We start from the raw sequence: 20,336 nt of genomic DNA on the forward strand, positions 1-20,336 counted from the left end.
AGCTCTTTATGTGTCCGTGTACCTGGAATTTGAAAAGCATTTGCCTCTTGTGAGTGTGAAGTATTTTCCTACCTCTGGAATTATTATTATCACCCAGAAACTAAAGATGCTCTGTTCTGATTACTTTATAAATAGGCAATGATATAAATCTAATATTCTCAAAATTAACAGAAAATTAAAAAAGAGAACTTCTATACTTTAAAAGTACCAGATTTAAAAAGTATTTCTTAAGAAACTTCTAACTCAGAAACATTTTTATAAAAGAATCCAAGTTCACATAATTAAGGTGAATGTTTGGATAAATTAGACTGATTTAATAACTTTGGTTTAAAAATAGTTTTATGTCTTTTCCTTTAGTTTATCATTACAGAGTTTAGTTTTAAAAATAAGACTTGGGTTTGTTTTCTCAAAAGACTAGTTAGTCCAGACTTCCTTTACTTCTTATGCTGGCATAGAATTATGAAAGAGATAAGGTTTATGCTCAAACAGAATCATAATTCTGACAAAATTTTTCTTAACAAAAATAATTGTAGTTTGTCACCTATCAATGGCTTACAAGTTACTCAAAATATATTCATACTAAATTTCTGTAGAAAGTTATTTTTTTCCCCATAATGGAGAGAATGTTTAAGGAAAACCTACAAACTAGAGCTGTCATTTAGGTTTAGGGAAAAAATATTTTCAAAGACAGGAGATGTAGTTTCATATACTCTGCTTTACCAATGTGTTTCTTTGGCACATCAGCCTCATACAATAGAGTGGTCGGAGGTATATCTTAATAAGGGGAAAATTATTGATGAAGAGATTTAATTTAGCATTCTACAGTACTCCTCAGTCACGTACAGTGCTCCTATCTAGACCAGAATGGAGAAGGCAAGAATAAAGGAAAAGAGGTTTGCTAAGAGTTTTTGCAATAATCTAGGTGAGAGAAAATGGGAACCTAAATTAAAGAAAGTGCCAGAGTATAGAGAAAAGGAGATAAGAGATATTTAGTTGGTAGAATCTGTGGATGTCTGATTGGATATAAGAGGTTGGAAAAATAGAGAAAATATCTAGGAAAAAGCTTCTCAATTTCTAGATTGGGCAGCTGAGTGAATAATCATGGCATTTAACCACAGCAGGTTCATGAGGGAGATGAGGAGCTCATTTATTGAAATGCTGCTTATGGTACTGTGAGATATTCAGGTAGAAATATCTAGCAGGCACTTGGAAATATAGGTCAGGGACACAAGATAAATGTTTGCAAAGAAGAGAGAAGCTGGAAATCACTAGCTTATAACTGAATGACACAGCTCAGCTGAAATATAAAGAACAATCCTGGGGAATAGAAACATCAAGGAAAAAGAATCTGAGCTGGAGACTGAGCAGAACAGTTAGGATGACAGGAGGCAAACCAGGAGAGGATATTGTAAAAGGAACGTTGAAAGAAAATTTCAAGGAGAGAAGATTAGCAATGGTGTGAAATGCTTCAAGAGACATGATAGGTAAGAAACGGGAAGCTTTATCTGCATAATATGTGACCTTCACAAAAACAGTTCAGTAAAGTGATGGATGTGGAACTGAAATCAACCAGGCTAAAGACTGAATGGGAGGTGATAAAGTAGAGGCAACAGGTACCACAGTGCATTGCAGGACAGCAGAGGTTGTGCTTTCAGGAATCTGACTATGCAGGGAGAGAGATGGGAAAGAACTGCAGAGTGGGCAGGGGCTGGCAGCAGGCTTTTTCTTTCTTATTTTTTAAACATCAGTGAGACTTGAATATATTTATGTCTTAGGAGAAAGAGAAAAGTAACAGAAAGAGGTTTTCAAAATATTTGGAAACTGGTTGTAAAACATGCTGCCCAAGAAGTAAGAATGAGAGGACTGGGGGAGAGCAAGTGCCAGTGTGCATCATTTGTGAGAAAGGAGGCAGAGGGTATTAAGAATGCACTCCAGGGCTAGGTGTGGTGGCTCACACCTGCAATCCCAGTGCTTTGGGAGGTAAGGCAGGAGGATCACTGAAGCCCAGGGGAACAAAAGTGAGAGACCAGCATGGGGAAAAAAGTGAGATGCCATGTTTAAAAATAATAGCTGGGCCGGGCACGGTGGCTCACACCTGTAATCCCAGCACTTTGGGAAGCTGAGGCGGGCCAGTCACCTGAGGTCAGGAGTTCAAGACCAGTTTGACCAACATGGCAAAACCCCATCTCTACAAAAAATACAAAAATTAGCCAGGCGTGGTGGTGGGCGCCTGTAATCTCAACTACTCTGGAGGCTGAGGGAGGAGAATCGCTTGGACCCGGGAGACAGAGATTGCAGAGAGCTGAGATCACGCAATTGCACTTCAGCCTGGGTGACAGAGCGAAGTCTGTCTCAAAAAAATAAAAAATAAAAAATAAATAAAAAATAAATAGCCACGCAAGGTGTTACATGCTTGTAGTACTAGTTACTTGGGAGGCTGAGGCAGGAAGACCCTTTGAGTCTGGGGGTTCAAGGCTGCTGTGAGCTATGATAGTACTACTGCACTCTAGCCTCAGTGGCAGAGTGAGAGACCCTGTCACTGCAAAAAAAAAGAAAAGGTATGTACTCAATTTCGGCTCCTTTATAACTGGACAACTGGTCTGGTTTAAGTTCATAATACCTAGCAATAGATAACTAACTTTCTAATCCAATTTTGCAAATGAGACAACTCATTAAAAAATTCATATTTTGCTACTTTGGAATCTTTAATTTCTACTTTACTTGTCTCTAATCTTTGTTTAGGACAAATTACAACTGATTTGAATTGTATTTAATTTACTTATGTTAAAATTTTTAAGGTACCAAAGGCAAACTAACTCAATGAAGATACTCACAATTCGAACAAGCCAGGATAAAGTAGATGTTGCTGTTGAATAATGGGTATTATAATGGTAGGGTGGGCTTTGATCATCTTCCCACGTCTCATAACGCTCTGCGTAAAACACAGCTCTCTTTGGGTTCAAAGCACCAATTGGCTATTAAAAGAAAAAAATATTTTGTTTAATACAGTCATACTAGATATCCTAGGTAATAAATCTTTATACTTTCAGTATTTCACTGTTAATTCCTTTTAGCCATACAGCATAAATACATTATTTTGTATTACATTTTTAAACATACTGGATTTTGATATTAATTACAAATCATTACACTTGTTAAAAACTGCCCAAGAGGATGATTCATAGTCCAAAGTTTCTAGACTTTACTAACAGTTTTTGTAAACTAGATTATCAGAGGTGATCTCATTTAAACTCTTAAGGCCACATCAACAGTTTTGTTATTTTCCTATTACTTACTAAGCTACATAATGAACATTTAGCTTAGAATACAGGAAACCCAATGCAGAGAAGGTGAAGAGATTGACCATTTGACAACCGTATTAGTGAAAACCTTGTCTTAACAGCCGGTTACCCAGAGTGTGAAAGACAACCCTCCATATGGAACCCTGACAGACTGTTAGTCTTATTCTATTAGTATATAGATGGAACAACTATCCTTTTTATTGTTAAACTACACACCTAAGGGTGATGGAATAATTCAGGAAATTCAGATTCCCTGGAAAGCATTTTGCTGAGGCCACTAAGACCTCTCCTATGAGTACCACCACCCTATTTACTGATTATGATGCTAATCCCCATACTGATTTCTTCAATAAAGCATGTGCTTAATTTCATCATAGTCTCAAAATTTTAGCACATCTAATCATTAGGAATTTCCAGCACACCATCTTCACGATTTCCAATAGCAAACTTCCTTAGCTTAAGTTTTTGTCTGATTTCGGATTCATGGTATACAGAGTCCGTGCTTATGGTATCAAATAAGCACATTATTTTGATTTAAGTTGCATACTATAAAAGTAAGTATGTTTGTAGAGAAAACAAAAGAAGAGTACTAAGTACAATGTCTAACTACTTTATTTCAAAATTTAATATTTATAATCAACTATGAAGATCCCTCGAAGGCTTAATTTTAACAAGAGTAGTAGAAAATTAGTGTTTCAATGGGACACATAATGTTACACAAGAGAGGAAGATTCATTTATAAATTGTTATGAGCCTTTTCTTTTGGCCTCAGGAGACTAATTCAAATAACACAATGAGGTCATCAGCAGTAAAAAGTCTGTTAGAATTTCCATAATAAACTCTTATTTGCAAGGGTGCTTATCCTGAATATTTAAATTATTTGTAAATTATGTTCATTTTTTGTTAACTTTAATTATGATTATCAAAGACTCAACAATTTATTTATATAAAAGTTGTATTTTTCATGCACAAGAATGTTAATATTTTAAGGTTCCTAAACCTTTTTGTCTTCATTTTGTAAAACAAAGTATGATAGTATAAAAATTTAGATTTTTAAAAAATGTTCTAAGGTTTAAACTTTATTGTGTTAAATTTCATTGATTATCTCTCAGATCTCTTTAGATAGATGTAAAAAAGGTAATGTAATTTTGTTAAACATTACATAAAATCTTAATAATATTTAAAACAACATAATTACATTATTGGTAAAATAGTAATTGTTATAAAGTGAAATGAATGTAAAGTCTGTTATGGAATTGAAGTAATGAGTTTTTTATTTATTTTATTTTATTTATTTATTTATTTTTTGAGACAGAGTCCCGCTCTGCTGCCCAGGCTGGAGTGCAGTGTCATGATCTCGGCTCACTGCAAGCTCTGCCTCCCAGGTTCATGCCATTCTCCTGCCTCAGCCTCCCAAGTAGCTGGAACTACAGGCGCCCGCCACCACGCCCGGCTAATTTTTTGTTTAGTAGAGATGGGGTTTCACCGTGTTAGCCAGGATGGTCTCCATCTCCTGACCTCGTAATCTGCCAGCCTCGGCCTCCCAAAGTGCTGGGATTACAGGCGTGAGCTACCACGCCTGGCCCAAAGTAATGAGTTTTTCATTTAAAACTACCTACATATTTTATACTTTACTAGATGTTCAGATATGTTTATCTAACTCAGTAAGTATATTTTCAAAGCACTGAAAATGTTTAATACTTTGTTCTGTCGTGAATATGCTAATAGACCTTTCGCATGCATAAAATGTCTGTGCAATCCCTAAGGTTTGATCTTATCTGATACTGTTTGTCCTGTAAAATCTCACAAAGCATTCTTTAAAAAGGAGCATGGCTCTTCCTCTAATCTTTTCCAGTCTTCTCTTACATTTCTGGAAAAGGAAAAGACTTATATTTTTTATTTTACACAAGTTTCATCAAAGTCATTTTATTGCAGTGTTTTACAGAGTAATGCTATGTAGGAAACAGCTGCACGGTATTAAAGTCTGCATATCCCTCTATTAGTCACTTCTTACAATATATTTCTAATTTTGAATTTTTACCTAACAAGGTTAGAAATGACTTTTATGGAACATAATGAAAGTGATTTGCTTTGTACTTAATATTTTTCTATCGTTTTGCTTCTAATAGTCAAACAGCAATAAATAATTAGAAAGCAAAAAGCTTCAAAATGTTTGGTTAGGGAAATGAGAATTTTGTCATAGATGACATATTTTCTTAAGAGATCATAATAGATACCTATCATATCATATTTATCCATCCATCAATCAATTACCTACTTATCTACATATTGACAAGGTTGTAACTTTGCTATACTTTAAAAATTTTAGCAAATACTGCAATGTCAATATCATTTGATTTTTGGCAGACGCATATGGTAAGAATTCTGGTCAAAAGGTAAGGCTACACTTAATAAAATGTATAAATTTACTTTGCAATATTTTTCAATTTTCATCATAGTTACTACATCAATAAATAGTTTCCTTTTCTGTCAAACAGTGGGCATTTGGATTCAGTGACTTCTGTGCTTTTTAAGTGTTACCATATACAAAAGTTTACCTGAAAGTTTAAACCCTATTTTTAGATTTATTGCTGTTTTGTCTTTGTTAGTTTTTATGTTACAGGTGAACACTTTAACAAATAGGCAAAAATTGTGCAAAAAATGCAAAAATGAAAAATAACATTTCTATCCCTATAAAACTTTATTATTATAATTCAGTTTTAAAAACTGCCAAAAAGCCTACATAACTTGCAAAAAAGCATTATTTCCAATATGAAAGAATTCAAGAAGTGACTAATGTACAAATATTCGCATTCCTTATAAAATTTACGAGAAATTATATGTGTAGCATTAGGATGGTCACATGAAACACTACTGTAGTTATTGAAGAAATAATGCTGAGAATTTTCTCTACTCTTATCACTCAATTTGCCTGTTTTGAAGACCAAAGAGAGAAATCTGTCTCAAACTTCAGTGCTACAAAAAGTTTGGTTTTCCTAAAAAAAAACCTTTGTGATTTTACTACATGAAACAAAAATTCTACCAGAGGTTTGTGGGGAGTTACATGATCTTAAGGCTCTGAGAAATACTATTGTAAATATAATTGTTTAAATGTGTTTATTCCAGTGTTTCTCTTTATTTTTTTTATTTTTTATGAGAAACAATCAATACCTTAGATAGTACTTTGAAAAATTCTGGTATGTATTTGGTGTGTATTTCTGCATGCTAACTTTTTCTTTAGTTTCATTTTTCTGTTTTCTCTTTCTGTTCTCTTAGCCTTGATCTATCAATATTTTTCTATCTTTTAAAACCTGCATATTGTACAAAGTCCTTTTCTTAGAACAGGTATACAATATATAAATTTAATAAGTAAAAATGACTGCAAAAATTATATAAATAAAACATATTGTATAAATGGTATTACATGAAACATCAGAAGAACTTTTAGAGAACATAAAAGTCTGAGCACAGAGTTACTGACTTAAATAAATACAAATAAACGTGGATTGATCTGATAAATGGTCAGTGTCATCAAACTAGATTATAATTTTCAAGAAAAAAAAGTTTGTCAAGGAGAAATCAGAGGCCTAGTTAAAGCAATGTCAATAACACTGAATTCTAATATATCATAAAAAAACTGAAAATGCTAATGATGTTCATGGTCCTAGGATTATACTGTTACATAGGCTGAGCATCCCTAATCCAAAAATTTGACATCTGGAATGCTCCAAATTCCACAACTTTTTGCATGCCAACATGACACCATCTTAAGTGGAAAATTCCACACATATGTACTTAACACAAACTTTGTTTCATGTACAAAATAGTTTAAAAAAAAACTGTATAAGATGACCTGCAGGCTACATGGAATATGGTGTATATGTAATGAAATAATTTTTTGTTTAGAATTGGGTCTGTTCCCAAGCTATCTCATTGTGTATATGCAAATATTCTGAAATCTGAAACAATCTGAAGTCTGAAACACTTCTGGTCCCAAGCATTATGGATAAGGAATACTCAAACCTGCACACATAATATGTTCAAGAGTTTACTACTGCTATTACAACTGCCGATGATACTATATATTTGTGAAACATATTGTCTTCAAATCCATTTTCCAGACTGATGTTCATATGTCTCTGAGGACAGCAAGGCATTCAATATGAACCTGATTTCATGATGAGCAAACAAGTACCTGGGTCTCCACATTCTACATGACTGTACTGCTTTTTCATTGCTAAATCTGAAATTCTGATCTTAATGTGACTTTATTTTTTTAATAAAGATGAAATCTCACTATGCTACCCAGGCTGGTGGCGAACTCCTGTCCTCAAGTGATCCTTCTGCCTTGGCCTCCCAAAGTGCTGGTATTACAGGTGTAAGCCAGTTTGCCTGGCCCTTGATGTGAATTTTTTCTTTTATAATTACCTACTTAATTCCTCATTCCTCATAGGTCCGCAGAAATGGAAGGAAACATTCAGGTCTACTTGACCAAATCCTTACAAATGAGGACACTGAAGAAAAGTCAAATGAAGATCATGTTGCTAGTCAGTGGCTAGACGTTTTACAGAACCAAGAACCAGCTGCAGCTCTGTGCTAGATACAGCTTGAAGCTGGGTACATTTGACTCATGTGTCTGGCTTCTAACAATAGCTTTTAGTTATCTCAATACTTTTAAGACATTGAACTTCTAAGATATCTAAGCTATCTTGTTATATTTTGTAATCAAGGGCTTGAAAATCCTTCGAAAAGGCTTTGAGAGTTCTTACCTTTTTTGTTTTTTCAGTCATGAACTACCTGTCATCATTCTGAAAATTCTGTTATGACAACACAGAAATCATACCTACAGACACTTCTGTGCTCAAGTAAATTCCCGGGCTCCCTTTTTATCTGACTAAGGAACTTCAACTCATTCTTTTGGAGGTTTTTCAAATTGCATCTGTAAATCCTTACATGACACCATCTGGTAATAGGCAACTTTCTAACCTTTTTAACCCAGTAGTGTAGCCCTTCGAAGAAACTTCCTGTCTTTTATTCATCTCTTTATTCTCACACCTATAGTACCTGAACCTTTTAAAGTGAGCAATAAATGCTAAATGAATGAAGACTGATTAACCCAATTATATAATATTATATAAAACTTCTATGTGGAAATTTTAGAAAAAAATTTTATGTGAAAATCAAAAGACAAAACAAAGTGAAAAATATTCATAGCACATAAGAGTTTCCTTAAAAACGTGCTCTTACAAATCAATAAGAAGCTAATGAACAATCTAATTAAATAAATGAGGAAATATGATGAATAGGCAATTCGCAGAATAATAAATGCCAATTTCCAATATATATAAGAAAAAATAGTACCAGTTCCTACAATGTAATGGATATCTATTCTTTATTACTGTTTAGCATTCATTATGCCTTCGTCCTTTGTGAACCATTCCTTCCCCACCTGGTGCAGGTGAGCTGACCTGACTACCTGACTCCCTGGGTGGGCATGGGATCTAGACCAGTCAATCACAGTATTTTATTCACATTGGCACTATGACTGCTGCAGAAATGGGCATGTGATTCAACTTGATTGGATGAAACTTTGCTGCAACTATCTGGGCAAAAGCTCTTTCTCTAGTGGGGTTACGAAGACATCATTACTGTAACACAGGGAAGCCTGTTTGAGAGTGAAGCCAATGAAGAAAAGTAAGAGGTGTGGATCCTGATAATTCTGGTGAACACTTGGATCGAGTTTTCCTGAACTGACCCATCCCTGTATTTCTCCGTTATATGGGCTAATAAAATTTTTATTTTAAATTAAAGCCAGTATAAGTTGACTTTCTATTATAGGTAGTCAAGTACACTCACAATTGTTAAAAGGTCAGACAAAAACTATTTTTACTAACTAGATTGTCAACAATTATTAAGTTTTATAATACTCAGTATTGGAACACATGGTATCTCATAATGCTGTTGGTAAATAAATTGGTATAAATTTCTTGTGGGGAAAATTGGTAATATTTAAAAAATTCATATAGTTTTGATCAAGTAATTCTACTTTGTATAATTTATTTCTTTGAAGAATATACATGACAGTATATCAATAGTTGTCTCTGGGCAGTGAGAATGTGGAGACTTTAGTCTTCCCTATACGCTCTTTTTTTGCTGTTTAATCATGAATTTGGTTTATCTCATAGAGAGAATTTTAGATGGCTTTTACAATTATATGACCCAGAAATATATTTCACATGTGAACATTTTAACTTTGATAAATTTAAGTTAACTATAGTAACTTTTTATTTTGGCTAGTAAGTGTTACTGACCAAATATTTCCAAATATAAATTTCTATTATTGGCTGGGGCAGTGGCTCATGCCTGTAATCCCAGCACTTTGGGAGACGGAGGCAGGTAGATCACTTTGAGGCCAGGAGTTTGAGATCAGCCTGGACAACATGATGAAACCCTATCTCTACTAAAAATACAAAAATTAGCCAGGCGTGGAGGTGGGCACATGTAATCCCAGCTACTTGGGAGGCTGCGGCAGGAGAATTGCCTGAATCTGGGAGGCAGAAGTTGTAGTGAGCCAAGATTGCAGCACTGCACTCCAGCCTGGATGACAAAGTGAGACAACGTCTCAAAAAACAAACAAACAAACAAACAAACAAACAAACAAACAAACAAACAAAAGCTTCTATTACCAATCTTCACTGATATTTGAATCAGCATACATCAAAACCTTACTAGTTACAGTGAGTTAAATGACAACATGAGGAACAAAAAGACAAATCCAGAAGCCTAGCATTGGCATATAATAAACACATGCAAAATATTGGCTGTTATTGTTATGTTCGATAAGATAACTGGCATGCTCTCTTAAATGAGTCAATATCATGAAAAAAAAAGTGGGGGTGATAGGGTGGCTGGGAGCTATTCTAACCTTAGACAAATAAGACAGAAGAATCAGATGTACTGTGTGGTCGCTGACTGAATCCTGGCTTAAGCACAACAATTTTTAAGACACAAGGGAGATAATTAGAAAACCTTGATTATAGGCACAGTGTTAGATAATATTAGGGAACTGTCATTAGTTTCGTTCGATGTAATGATGGTGATCTGATTATATGGGAAATAATATTTTTCATACTGAAATATTTAGGGGTAAAGTATGATATATTTATTTAAATACTTCAGTAAACCAATAAAAGCTAAATTGTCAATAATTATAACATGTAGGTATTGGTTAATGGGTATTGTTATTAGGAACTGGTACTTTTTCTTTGTTTTAAAAATTTTCATAATAAAGTCAAAATCAATTAAAATAGAGTACAAAAACAAGCAAAACCTTTCCAATCAATTCAAGTCTTTCCTATGTCTTGGGTTGTTCTAAATAAGAATGCTTTAAATGATTTGAAAATTTGTTTCTCTAAAATACGTTAAAATTGTGTTCCATAAGTGTGGATCAAACATTCCCTTTGCAATTTTATACTGTTAATTGGCTTAATATGGCCTTTCATCCTCTTCTGAACTTCAGCAAATCAGTACACAATTTTCTAATACATTATTAAGGAACAGAACTTGAAGTCATGAAACATTAATAAAGAGAAGTGTTAAGATTATATTTTTCTATTAATTAAATGTGTTTCTTTTTATACTTTTCCATAGGGTAGAATTGAGTATATTATGAAGAAAGCTAATCTTTCATCTAAAGTTGCATTAGCAAAATCTATTAGCACGTGGCTGGGCACAGTGGCTCACGACGATAATCCCCACACTTTGGGAGGCCGAGGCAGGTGGATCATCTGAGGTCAGGAGATGGAGAGCAGCCTGGCCCACACGGTGAAACCCCATCTCTACTAAAAATACAAAAATTAGCCAGGCGTGATCGTGCACGCCTTTAATCCCAGCTACTGGGGAGGCTGAGGCAGGATAATTGCTTGAGCCCAGGAGGCAGAGGTTGCACTGAGCCAAGACTGCACCATTGCACTTCAGCCTGGGCGACAAGAGTGAAATTAAAAAAAAAAAAAGTCTATTAGCACTTAATTTAAGTTTTTGTAGAGACAGGGTTTGGCTATGTTGCTCAGGTTGGTCTCAAACTCCTGGCCTCAAGCAATCCTCCTGACTCCGCCTCCCAAAGGGCTGGGATTACAGGCGTGAGCCACCACACCCAGCTGTAAGCACTTTCACAGGAATGCTAGTCCCACAAAGGACCCAAAGCTTTGGAGGTGTGGAATGGCTCACTGATCACATTTCTTTTGACTCCTCTGCTCATATCTGACATGACTGAGCAATGTGCAGGATATTTTAAAAGAACTCATTCTTACTGGATAATAGGGAGAGTTTTTCTTTTTTCTTTTTCTTTCCTTCTTTGTGTTTTTTTGTTTTTGTTTCTGTTTTTGTTTTTTTTTTTTTGATAGCGTATAAAAACTGCCAGGGCATTTAGAAAAGGTAGAGGCATATAGAAGAGAAATTGATCACTAGCTTTTTTTTTTTTTTTTTAAAGAATATCCTACCTATGTATTATGGAGAAATAATAGGTAACAAATGGAAGAAAATGCAATCTATATAACCAGTGCAACTAAAGCAAGAAAATCCATGTAAGATGCTTAAATTAGCACAATGCCTGGCATATAATAAACACATGCAAAATATTGGCTATTATTGTTATCATTATCCCAAGATAGTTCCTAAGAAAATTAGTTTTACATATCTTAGTGAAAAGTAAACACTTTCACCTACAAACAGTGGAGCATCTTAAATCTTCATGTGTCAGTTCTAGAAGTTTTCCAGGTATTAAGTAGGATAATGATGGGGCTACAAATTAGTTTCAAGATCACTTCTAACTGCTTAATATTCTGTTTCAGCTGGAAAGAAAGGTTAAAGGAGACTGAATTTGACCTAGTTTTGCATGATAATGCTGTGGTTTAGACACAGAGGTGACATGTGGCTGGTGAAATTAAAGTGCATAAAGCAGGCTCTCTTTTCCTTTCCATAGGTAGGATTCTTCTAAGAGCATACACTAAACAGTGTTCCTGCTGTTTTCAGTTCCTTCTTTAACAGCCTAAAATTTTCAAAGCAGAACAGGCTCTATAGGATTTTTTTTTCCCTCTCTTTTTCTGAAAGGGTGATTCAGTTGGCTAAGTGGGAAGGAACAAGAAAAGAGGATAAAGAGACATTCAGTATAAGCAAACAGAGCCTAGGACTGCTTTGGAAGTTCTGTATAAATCTATAAAGCTCCCTGTCACCCTATTATGTCTCCAACAAGCAACAGTGCAGATATAAACAAACACAAAAACACTTCACTATTTCTGGTTACCAGTGTCTGTGAAGTCTACCTTTTTAGTTGCACTTTTCTTGATTCTTTCATTTTTTCAATTAGAAGGAAAATAGCTTAATATGTCACTGGGTAAACAAAAAAAATGACTAACTTCTTAAAGGTATGGACTAAGTCTTATTGCCTTTGTATCTCCAGTGTCTGGCACAGAGTAGGTTAGCAATAAATGCTTGTGTAATGAAAGAACGAACGAATGAATAAAAGTATTAATTTAAATAAACGAATATCCCATGAGTTTAAAACAGTATCCAAACACTGCCAATCAATACCTTGTCCCTCAGCACTGCCATATAAGCAAGTCTAATGAAAACAATTTTCAACATACTGTGGGTTATATGTTAAGGCAGCATTCAACATACATTGAAACAAATATTTCAAATTTGGCAGCAGGGTTATTTGGCAGATGGTATATAATTAAATTTACACAGTTACACTTTTATCTTTTAGTTTTATATCATCCTAATTACTACTAACACACCTAGTAGTTTTGCCCATACTTCCTGTTTTGTTGTTTAAAATTAAGCATTAGGTAGATTATGATCAAGTAAATGGAATTAATTTCATTTCAGATGTTGTTAACTTATGGTGAAAAAGAAAGATAAAATAACCACAGAAACTTGCGACTGCAGTGAGCCAAGATCGTGCCACTGCACTCTAGCCTGGGTGACAGAGGGAGACTCCATCTCAAAAATGACAACAGCAACCACAACAACAAAACAAACCAACTTGCTCTAGATTTCTGAGTCGTGGATTCCCCACCTTACCAATATAAACTCTTTTCTATGTGGTAGATAGACATTTGGCAGTATCAAGGGTGGATGGTTGAGGAGTATTCACACTTCAGTGCATCCATTTGCATTATCACATTTCAAAGCCTCAAGGCATTATCACTTCCTTTTATTAAGTGGCATAATAATTTGGGAAAATGGTTATGCTTATCATCATCTGTCAGTCAAACAACTCCTGTGTTAACAAAATCTATTTTTTCCACTCGATGAATGGGTGTGTGCATGTGATGTCTTATGTTCATGTCAATATGAGTAGGACTTGGTTTTGTGATGAAACTATTGCACTTATCAGAGGGCATGACTGGGAAATAGGAAAATTCTATTTACACTTTAATGAGCAGAAGACTGTGCTTCACGTCAAAGTCATGTAACCACTATACTTTAAGAGTCGAGTTCATATGAGTATCTGTAAATAACTGAAACACTAGCATATATCATGTTGTAAGATAGATTTCACCATAAGGTTACATCTCCATAAGGAATATCCATATAAATCGAGTGGGGAGGAAATCTCTAAACCTACTATTGGTTGGTGTTGAAAAGATAGGTCAAAGGCAGATTATTTCATCTGCTGTCCCTCATGTAAAACAATAAACATAGCCTCTAACCTGTACACATAATAAATAAAACTTGAACCTATGATGTCTAATAAAATGAGAGGTCTAAAAAAATCTTACTGATAAAGAACTTTTTTCTTTTGCTCCTGTGCTCTCCAAGTGTTCAATTAAGTGGGCCAAAGAACAAGTAAGAGTATTATAAATATAAAATATTTCAGTCTAAATAAATGTGCATCTAAAGTTCTAATAAACATTTAATATAACCTTAGTGTTTTGATGTTACAGTTTTGATAATTTGATAACTCAAATAGATGATAAAACAGAATTATTTATTGACTTCAAAATATTTTATTAAATGGCATTACTTTTTAATTTTGTTAGAAAAAAAATAAATCAGAGGAATCAAACAAACGTTCACTAGGTTTTTGTCAATCATACCAAAGATAGTGAACTCTCAACTGACAATTATGGAAATTTGCTGTGTCACTGCCACTCACTGAATGCCACTTGTGTGTCAGGCATTATACTAGGTGACTTAACTACTTTACGGTGTTAAAATCTTTTAACAACCCTATTATGTAAGTATGATTGTGTTCATTTTAAAGATGAGCAAACAAGTTCAGAGAACTCAGAAAATATCTTAAGTTTGCATAACATGTGACAGAGAAACAAATATTTGAGTGAAGCCTACATTCTTTTCATGTTCCAGTTACAACCTCTTGATTTTTTTTCCCAATTCCCATTATTGTTCAAGCCAATTTCAGCTGTGTTTTCTGAAACGTTCATTCAAAAGTTTCCCAACTGATACAACACAGAATTTCACGAAGCCTATGTAATGTGGTGGTGTAAAGAAAGAAAATAAATATTTATTTTTTTGGCATTGTACATTTCATAGTTTCTTAATTCTTTCATATAGTAAAGAATATAGAACTTATTTGGGGTACCACATGTTTATTGAAACAAATTCTAGATTTATTCACTGCTAAGAATTATTACTGGGATCAGGACTCCCAGTGTTTGTTTAGAAACAACTACTTTTGTTGTTAGAGATCTTTTAGAATGCTTTTGGTTACATCATTCAAGTATTTCAATTCTTCCTTGAGCTTCTGAAGAGCAAAACTCTCCATTAATATTTTCATTTGTAGTATTGATTATAACTACAAGAATTTCATGTGCTTCTTAGTGGGCATCTCTTCATTGCGATAATATTGCACTATAGTAGTTTTTCCTTCCAATTATATTACTATACTTCAAATGTCATTTTCCCATTAGGCGTATAATAAGATATATTTTCATACATTAAAATCTTGTTTATTGATGGATTTTACACAGGATAGTCTCAGGTTTCTAGCCCATTTGTAAGAAGCTCCTATTAAGAAATTCAATGAAGCATGGGAACAATGCACAAGTAATTTATTAACATATCAACAGGCTTTAATTTGCTAACATTTTCCTATCATGCTAGGGTGACAGAATAGAAAGAAGAAATTGCTAAAGCATGGAATATAGTAAAATTTGAAGAAAAGCTATCTACCTTTTAAGTGCTCATGGATTCCACTGTTCACAGCATGAAGAACTACATGCTTGCAAAATGACAGTTTCTAGTCATATTGCCTAATTTATTTAGGCTCCATCTGTTTACCTGTATTATTTACTTAACACTATATAAAATTAGAGGAGCACATGTGAGGCACAAAAGGAAAAGCTCTGCCAAAGGAAATACACATTACACAGGTTAGCATAAAAACCCTGAAGTGGGCTGGGCTGGGCATGGTGGCTCATGCCTGTAATCCCAGCACTTAGGGACACAGAGGCGGGTGGATCATGAGGTCGGGAGTTCAACACCAGCCTGGCCAACATAGTGAAGCCCCATCTGTACTAAAAATACAAAAAAATTAGCCAGGTGTGGTGGCGGGAGCTTGTAATCCCAGCTACTCAGGAGGCTGGGGCAGGAGAATTGCTTGAACCCGGGAGGTGGAGGCTGCAGTGAGCCGAGATCGCACCATTGCACTCCAGCCTGGGCGACAGAGTGAGACTCTGTCTAAAACAAAAAACAAAAAACAAAAAAAACCCCTTGAAATGTTTATATCTTAAGTTACTGTAGAAACAGTGACTTCCTCATTTATTTTAACTCATTTTTTCCTACATGGATAAATGGAAAAAATCTATGATTACCAGCAAATATGTGGTAAATAGATGCCTTCTATAAACCATACTAATCATAATGAGTGCCACATTTTCTTTCGCTGGGCTAGGTTTCAACAACATTTGAATCCAAATGTCTTAGCGAGGCTGAGCCTGTACTCCCCAGTGAGGCACGGTCCCCACTAAACCTATCTTGTAAATGCTGGCCTCTCATATTGCTGTTAACTATCTGAGTTTTCATTTTTGTTCTGGGCTGAACTCCCTCCGAGTGGCTGGGAATATGTCTGCTTTATTCACTCCTGCACACTTTTTCACTTGTAGAGTGTTTGACATATAGAACATGTGTGATAAGTATTTGTTGACTGAACAACTGAAAGAATGAATAAATAGATGGAGAGAAAAAAGGAGCTTCAGTCTGTAAGTTTCCTTTAAACACAATATCCCAGTTGATTTCGAAGAAAAAGAACTTCCTTCCTTGTTTTAAAAATAATACAATAGACATAATAGTAGTCATCATATGAGGTTTTAATATGCTACCTGATAATCTATACTCTGAATTTTTATTGTATATATATTTTATAATGTCTAAGTAATGATTATTCAATTAATGTTAAATAAAATACATGCAGACAAGATTTTGTCAAAGAGCAAGTTTAACAGTTTTCATCCTCACATCAATAAGTTAGTTTGGTTTTGCTTTACACCCCAAAATTACACTCCAACCTTGGCAAGTCACGCATGCCATTCAAACATTCTCATCCAATATGGATGTAGTGGCATATATTCATCATCATTATTTGAAATACAATTCAAAGCATACAGCCTATATCAATGATTTACCACTCTATTATTGTCATATACATAGCATTGACTAACACTGATGTGCCCGGCACTATTCTAAGTCCTTTATGCTTGTTAACCCATCCAACACTCCACACAACAACTCTATTATTATTGATGTCTCATTATATAGGTGAGGAAATTAAGACAAAGAGAAACTAATACTCTTGTCTAAGGCTCCACAGCGGGTAAATGGCAGAATGAGGATTTGAATGTAGGCAGTGTAGCTGCAGAGTTCTTGTTCCTAATCACTACAGGTTGAGCATCCCTAATCCAAAATGCTGAAATCTCAAATGCCTCAAATCCAAGTTTTTGAGCACTGATGTGATGCTTAATGGAAACACTGCAGCTAACTGGTAAGTATATAATGTATATATTAATATTTCAAAATCCAGAAAGATCTAAAATCCAAAACGCTCTGCATGTCCCAAGCATTTCAGATACAGGATACTCAACCTGCATGTATTGTCTCTCGTGTGGGTCTCTCTAAAATATCGTACTTTATTTTTAATTTTTGTGGGGACTGATCTTATCATTTAGATAATCTATAACTAGATTTATTCCTGAAAGGCAGGCTGCATGAATTACAATGCTTCTATCTAACTTATCTTGAATAATTTAGTTACATGAATGTGGTAAATAGTTAAAAATTTTTGGTTGACTCACATTGGAAGAATTACTATATTTGCAAACATATTAGAATTCATTTGCTAGCAATTTATTTCTACCAGTTGTGGGACTCTCAGTAAGAGGTTGGCTAACTGATCTTTTAGGTCCCTTTAACATCTATAATACCACAGCTAAAATTATCTATCAGCTACCAACTAAAATTTAATAGAGAGTTATATAAAATAAAAGAACTGGAGACTGAATGACACGTAAGAACATGAAAAAATTAGTCAACAGTCTTCGAAAGAGGTTAAGAAATATTCCATGTGTAACAATAATAGCTAACACTCAGAAAGTGCTTCTATGTGCCAAGTACTGTGTTATATTCTTTAAATATACATGTCATTAGCTCTGTACCACCATATGACATGGGACAGTATTATTATTCTCATATTACAAATGGGCCAACAGAAACTAGCTTTAGGTCACACAGCTAGTAACTAGTGCAGTACAGAACTTCAACTTGGATAGGTCTAGCTTTCAAAGGCCAGAAAAGGGGCAGGAGCAGGCATGCTGAGTTCAAAACCATCTGCGGGATTCATTTTAAATCGGCGGTAAGGGTGTTCCCTACTTCACAGAGCTTATGCTGCTCTTGTCCATTAGCCCCTTCGACCTGCCCCCCAAAACCAAATGTATACACAAATACCTTTCAACTTTCTGTGGATTGCTAAATCAGATAATCAAGTCTTATAGAAAAGAGAGATACATTCAAAGTCGATGGGCTGAGGCTTTACTATGGCTAACATACATAAACTTTAAGGTAAGCCTCTGGTGTAAGCTTAGACTATAGAGCAGCTTTTTGGGCTTAGTTCCCAGTTCTTCACTGCATTTCAAACAGTTTAGTATCACACTGTACTTTCCTCTGGACAAAAGAGGTAAGCTAATAAAAAATTTTGCCTTTTATTTCTTATTACCGTTATGCACCATTTTCTTGCCATCTTTTGGACCATATCTTCTCTCTCGTATATAGATAGACACTTGATAAACTTAACTAACTTTCTTTTCAGTATTATATTTCCCTACAATGTGTGTATTTTATGGTCAATATAACATGCCTTATCATCTAAGGAATATATCACATAAATGATTTGCCATCATATTTTCTACTAATTTTAGGTTTTTAACCTTGACTTTAAAGCCTAGGATATATGAGAAACCTCTCCCTACATGTGCTATTTCTCAGATACCCATTTCATTTTGCCTATGCTAGTACTAGTTTATCTTCTTGTAGCTTAATTCCTGTGCTAAGAATTGGTAAGATTTAGAAACTGACTATGTAAGTCAGGATAACCAGTTTCACTTTCTTACAAACATTAACTGGCTACATATACTCTGAAAGAAATACTATTAGACTATATAGCCTTATGAAGAAAGCTGACTTCTATATATTTAAAAGTTACCTTTGATAGATCCCTGAAGTTTCCTGGAAGAGTCAGGTCCAATTCTTCTGATTCGTAGTTGGTTAACACCCACGGAAATACTGGATATTGGTTCAGATCATTATATGTCCGTCCTAGTAAAGAAAAACAGAAACAAAAATTTACATACACAAAATGCTTATGAAATAGCTTCTGTTCTTACAAAGCATCTATTGAATTTCAGAAGAAAAGTACCTTTTTATTTATTGAACCATATCTTTAACTCTGATAACAGTGCTTTTCAAGTGAGTTCATTCAATTGTTTTAAAACATAACCAGAATTACTATTTATAAGATTGTGATAGAGACTACTGGCTGGTTACTGTAATTGATTCTCATCTTCCTGTGCTACACCACATTTCTCAGCCTCCCTTACAAGTAGCTATGGCCACGGGATTTAGTTCTAATCTACAGAATGTGAGCAAAGTCTCTTCAAGGCGTGGCCCACTGAAACTTCCTGCATGTGTGTCTCATCTCTCTTCTGCTGATGCAGATAATATTGCAACCCTGGAAGCAGAGCCTTGTCAGTTAGAGGCCCTGAAAGTAATTATGGAGGAAGTCACCCCAATGACCTGCACATCTGCAGCTTAGGTGACGGTATTCTATTTTATCTTTTATTTATTTTTTATTTCTTTTGAGATGGAGTCTTGCTCTGTCATCCAGGCTGGAGTGCAGTGGTGTGATTTTGGCTCACTGCAATCTCTGCCTCTTGGGTTCAAGTGATTCTCCTGCCTGAGCCTCCTGAGTAGCTGGGATTACAGGCGCCCGCCACCACACCTGGCTAATTTTTGTATTTTTTAGTAGAGATGGGGTTTCACCATGTTGGCCAGGTTGATCTCGAACTCCTGACCTCGTGATCTGCCTGCCTCACCCTCCAAAAGTGCTGGGATCACAGGCCTGAGCCACCACGCCCGGCTGTGATGGTATTCTATTATAATGAATATATATCGAGAAATTATATTAGAGTAACAGAATACTATGTTAAACTTATATCAAGAATGAACGCAGAGAATTTGCAAGTGGACAGAAGTACTCTGAAGCTAGGATGAAAAAGTACAGAGGCAGATAGATGTCAATCATATATTTTTTCACTCCTTAAGTTCAGGATTTTTTTTTATCTTATGTTGTTTCACCGTAGTGAAGAACTGCTGGATCTTAGGGTGAGTATGTCTGTTTATGTTTTGGTAGAATGTCTTAAACACTTCAGGTATGATATTGAGGCACAGTGGGAATGTGGAAAGTTTAGGGGAGCAAGCTGTGCCCCTCCTCACAAACTGGAACTGAAAAAACACAGGATC

The 20,336-nt window shown here is 35.0% G+C and overlaps 1 protein-coding gene across 2 annotated transcripts in view; it reads right to left on the reverse strand.

The window, feature by feature from the left end:
• NBEA (neurobeachin) overlaps positions 1–20,336 on the reverse strand; it is a 743,995-nt gene that overhangs the window by 96,987 nt on the left and 626,672 nt on the right. For both annotated transcript variants that reach the window (XM_023208811.1, XM_023208812.1), the window contains exons 45-46: positions 19,021–19,133; positions 2,835–2,975 (exon numbers count right to left, since the gene is read on the reverse strand). In XM_023208811.1, coding sequence (XP_023064579.1) covers positions 2,835–2,975; positions 19,021–19,133 — 254 coding nt within the window. The remainder of the gene's footprint in view (positions 1–2,834; positions 2,976–19,020; positions 19,134–20,336) is intronic.

The sequence above is a fragment of the Piliocolobus tephrosceles genome, chromosome X (genome assembly GCF_002776525.5).
Source record: "Piliocolobus tephrosceles isolate RC106 chromosome X, ASM277652v3, whole genome shotgun sequence".
NCBI classification, from domain to species: domain Eukaryota; kingdom Metazoa; phylum Chordata; class Mammalia; order Primates; family Cercopithecidae; genus Piliocolobus; species Piliocolobus tephrosceles.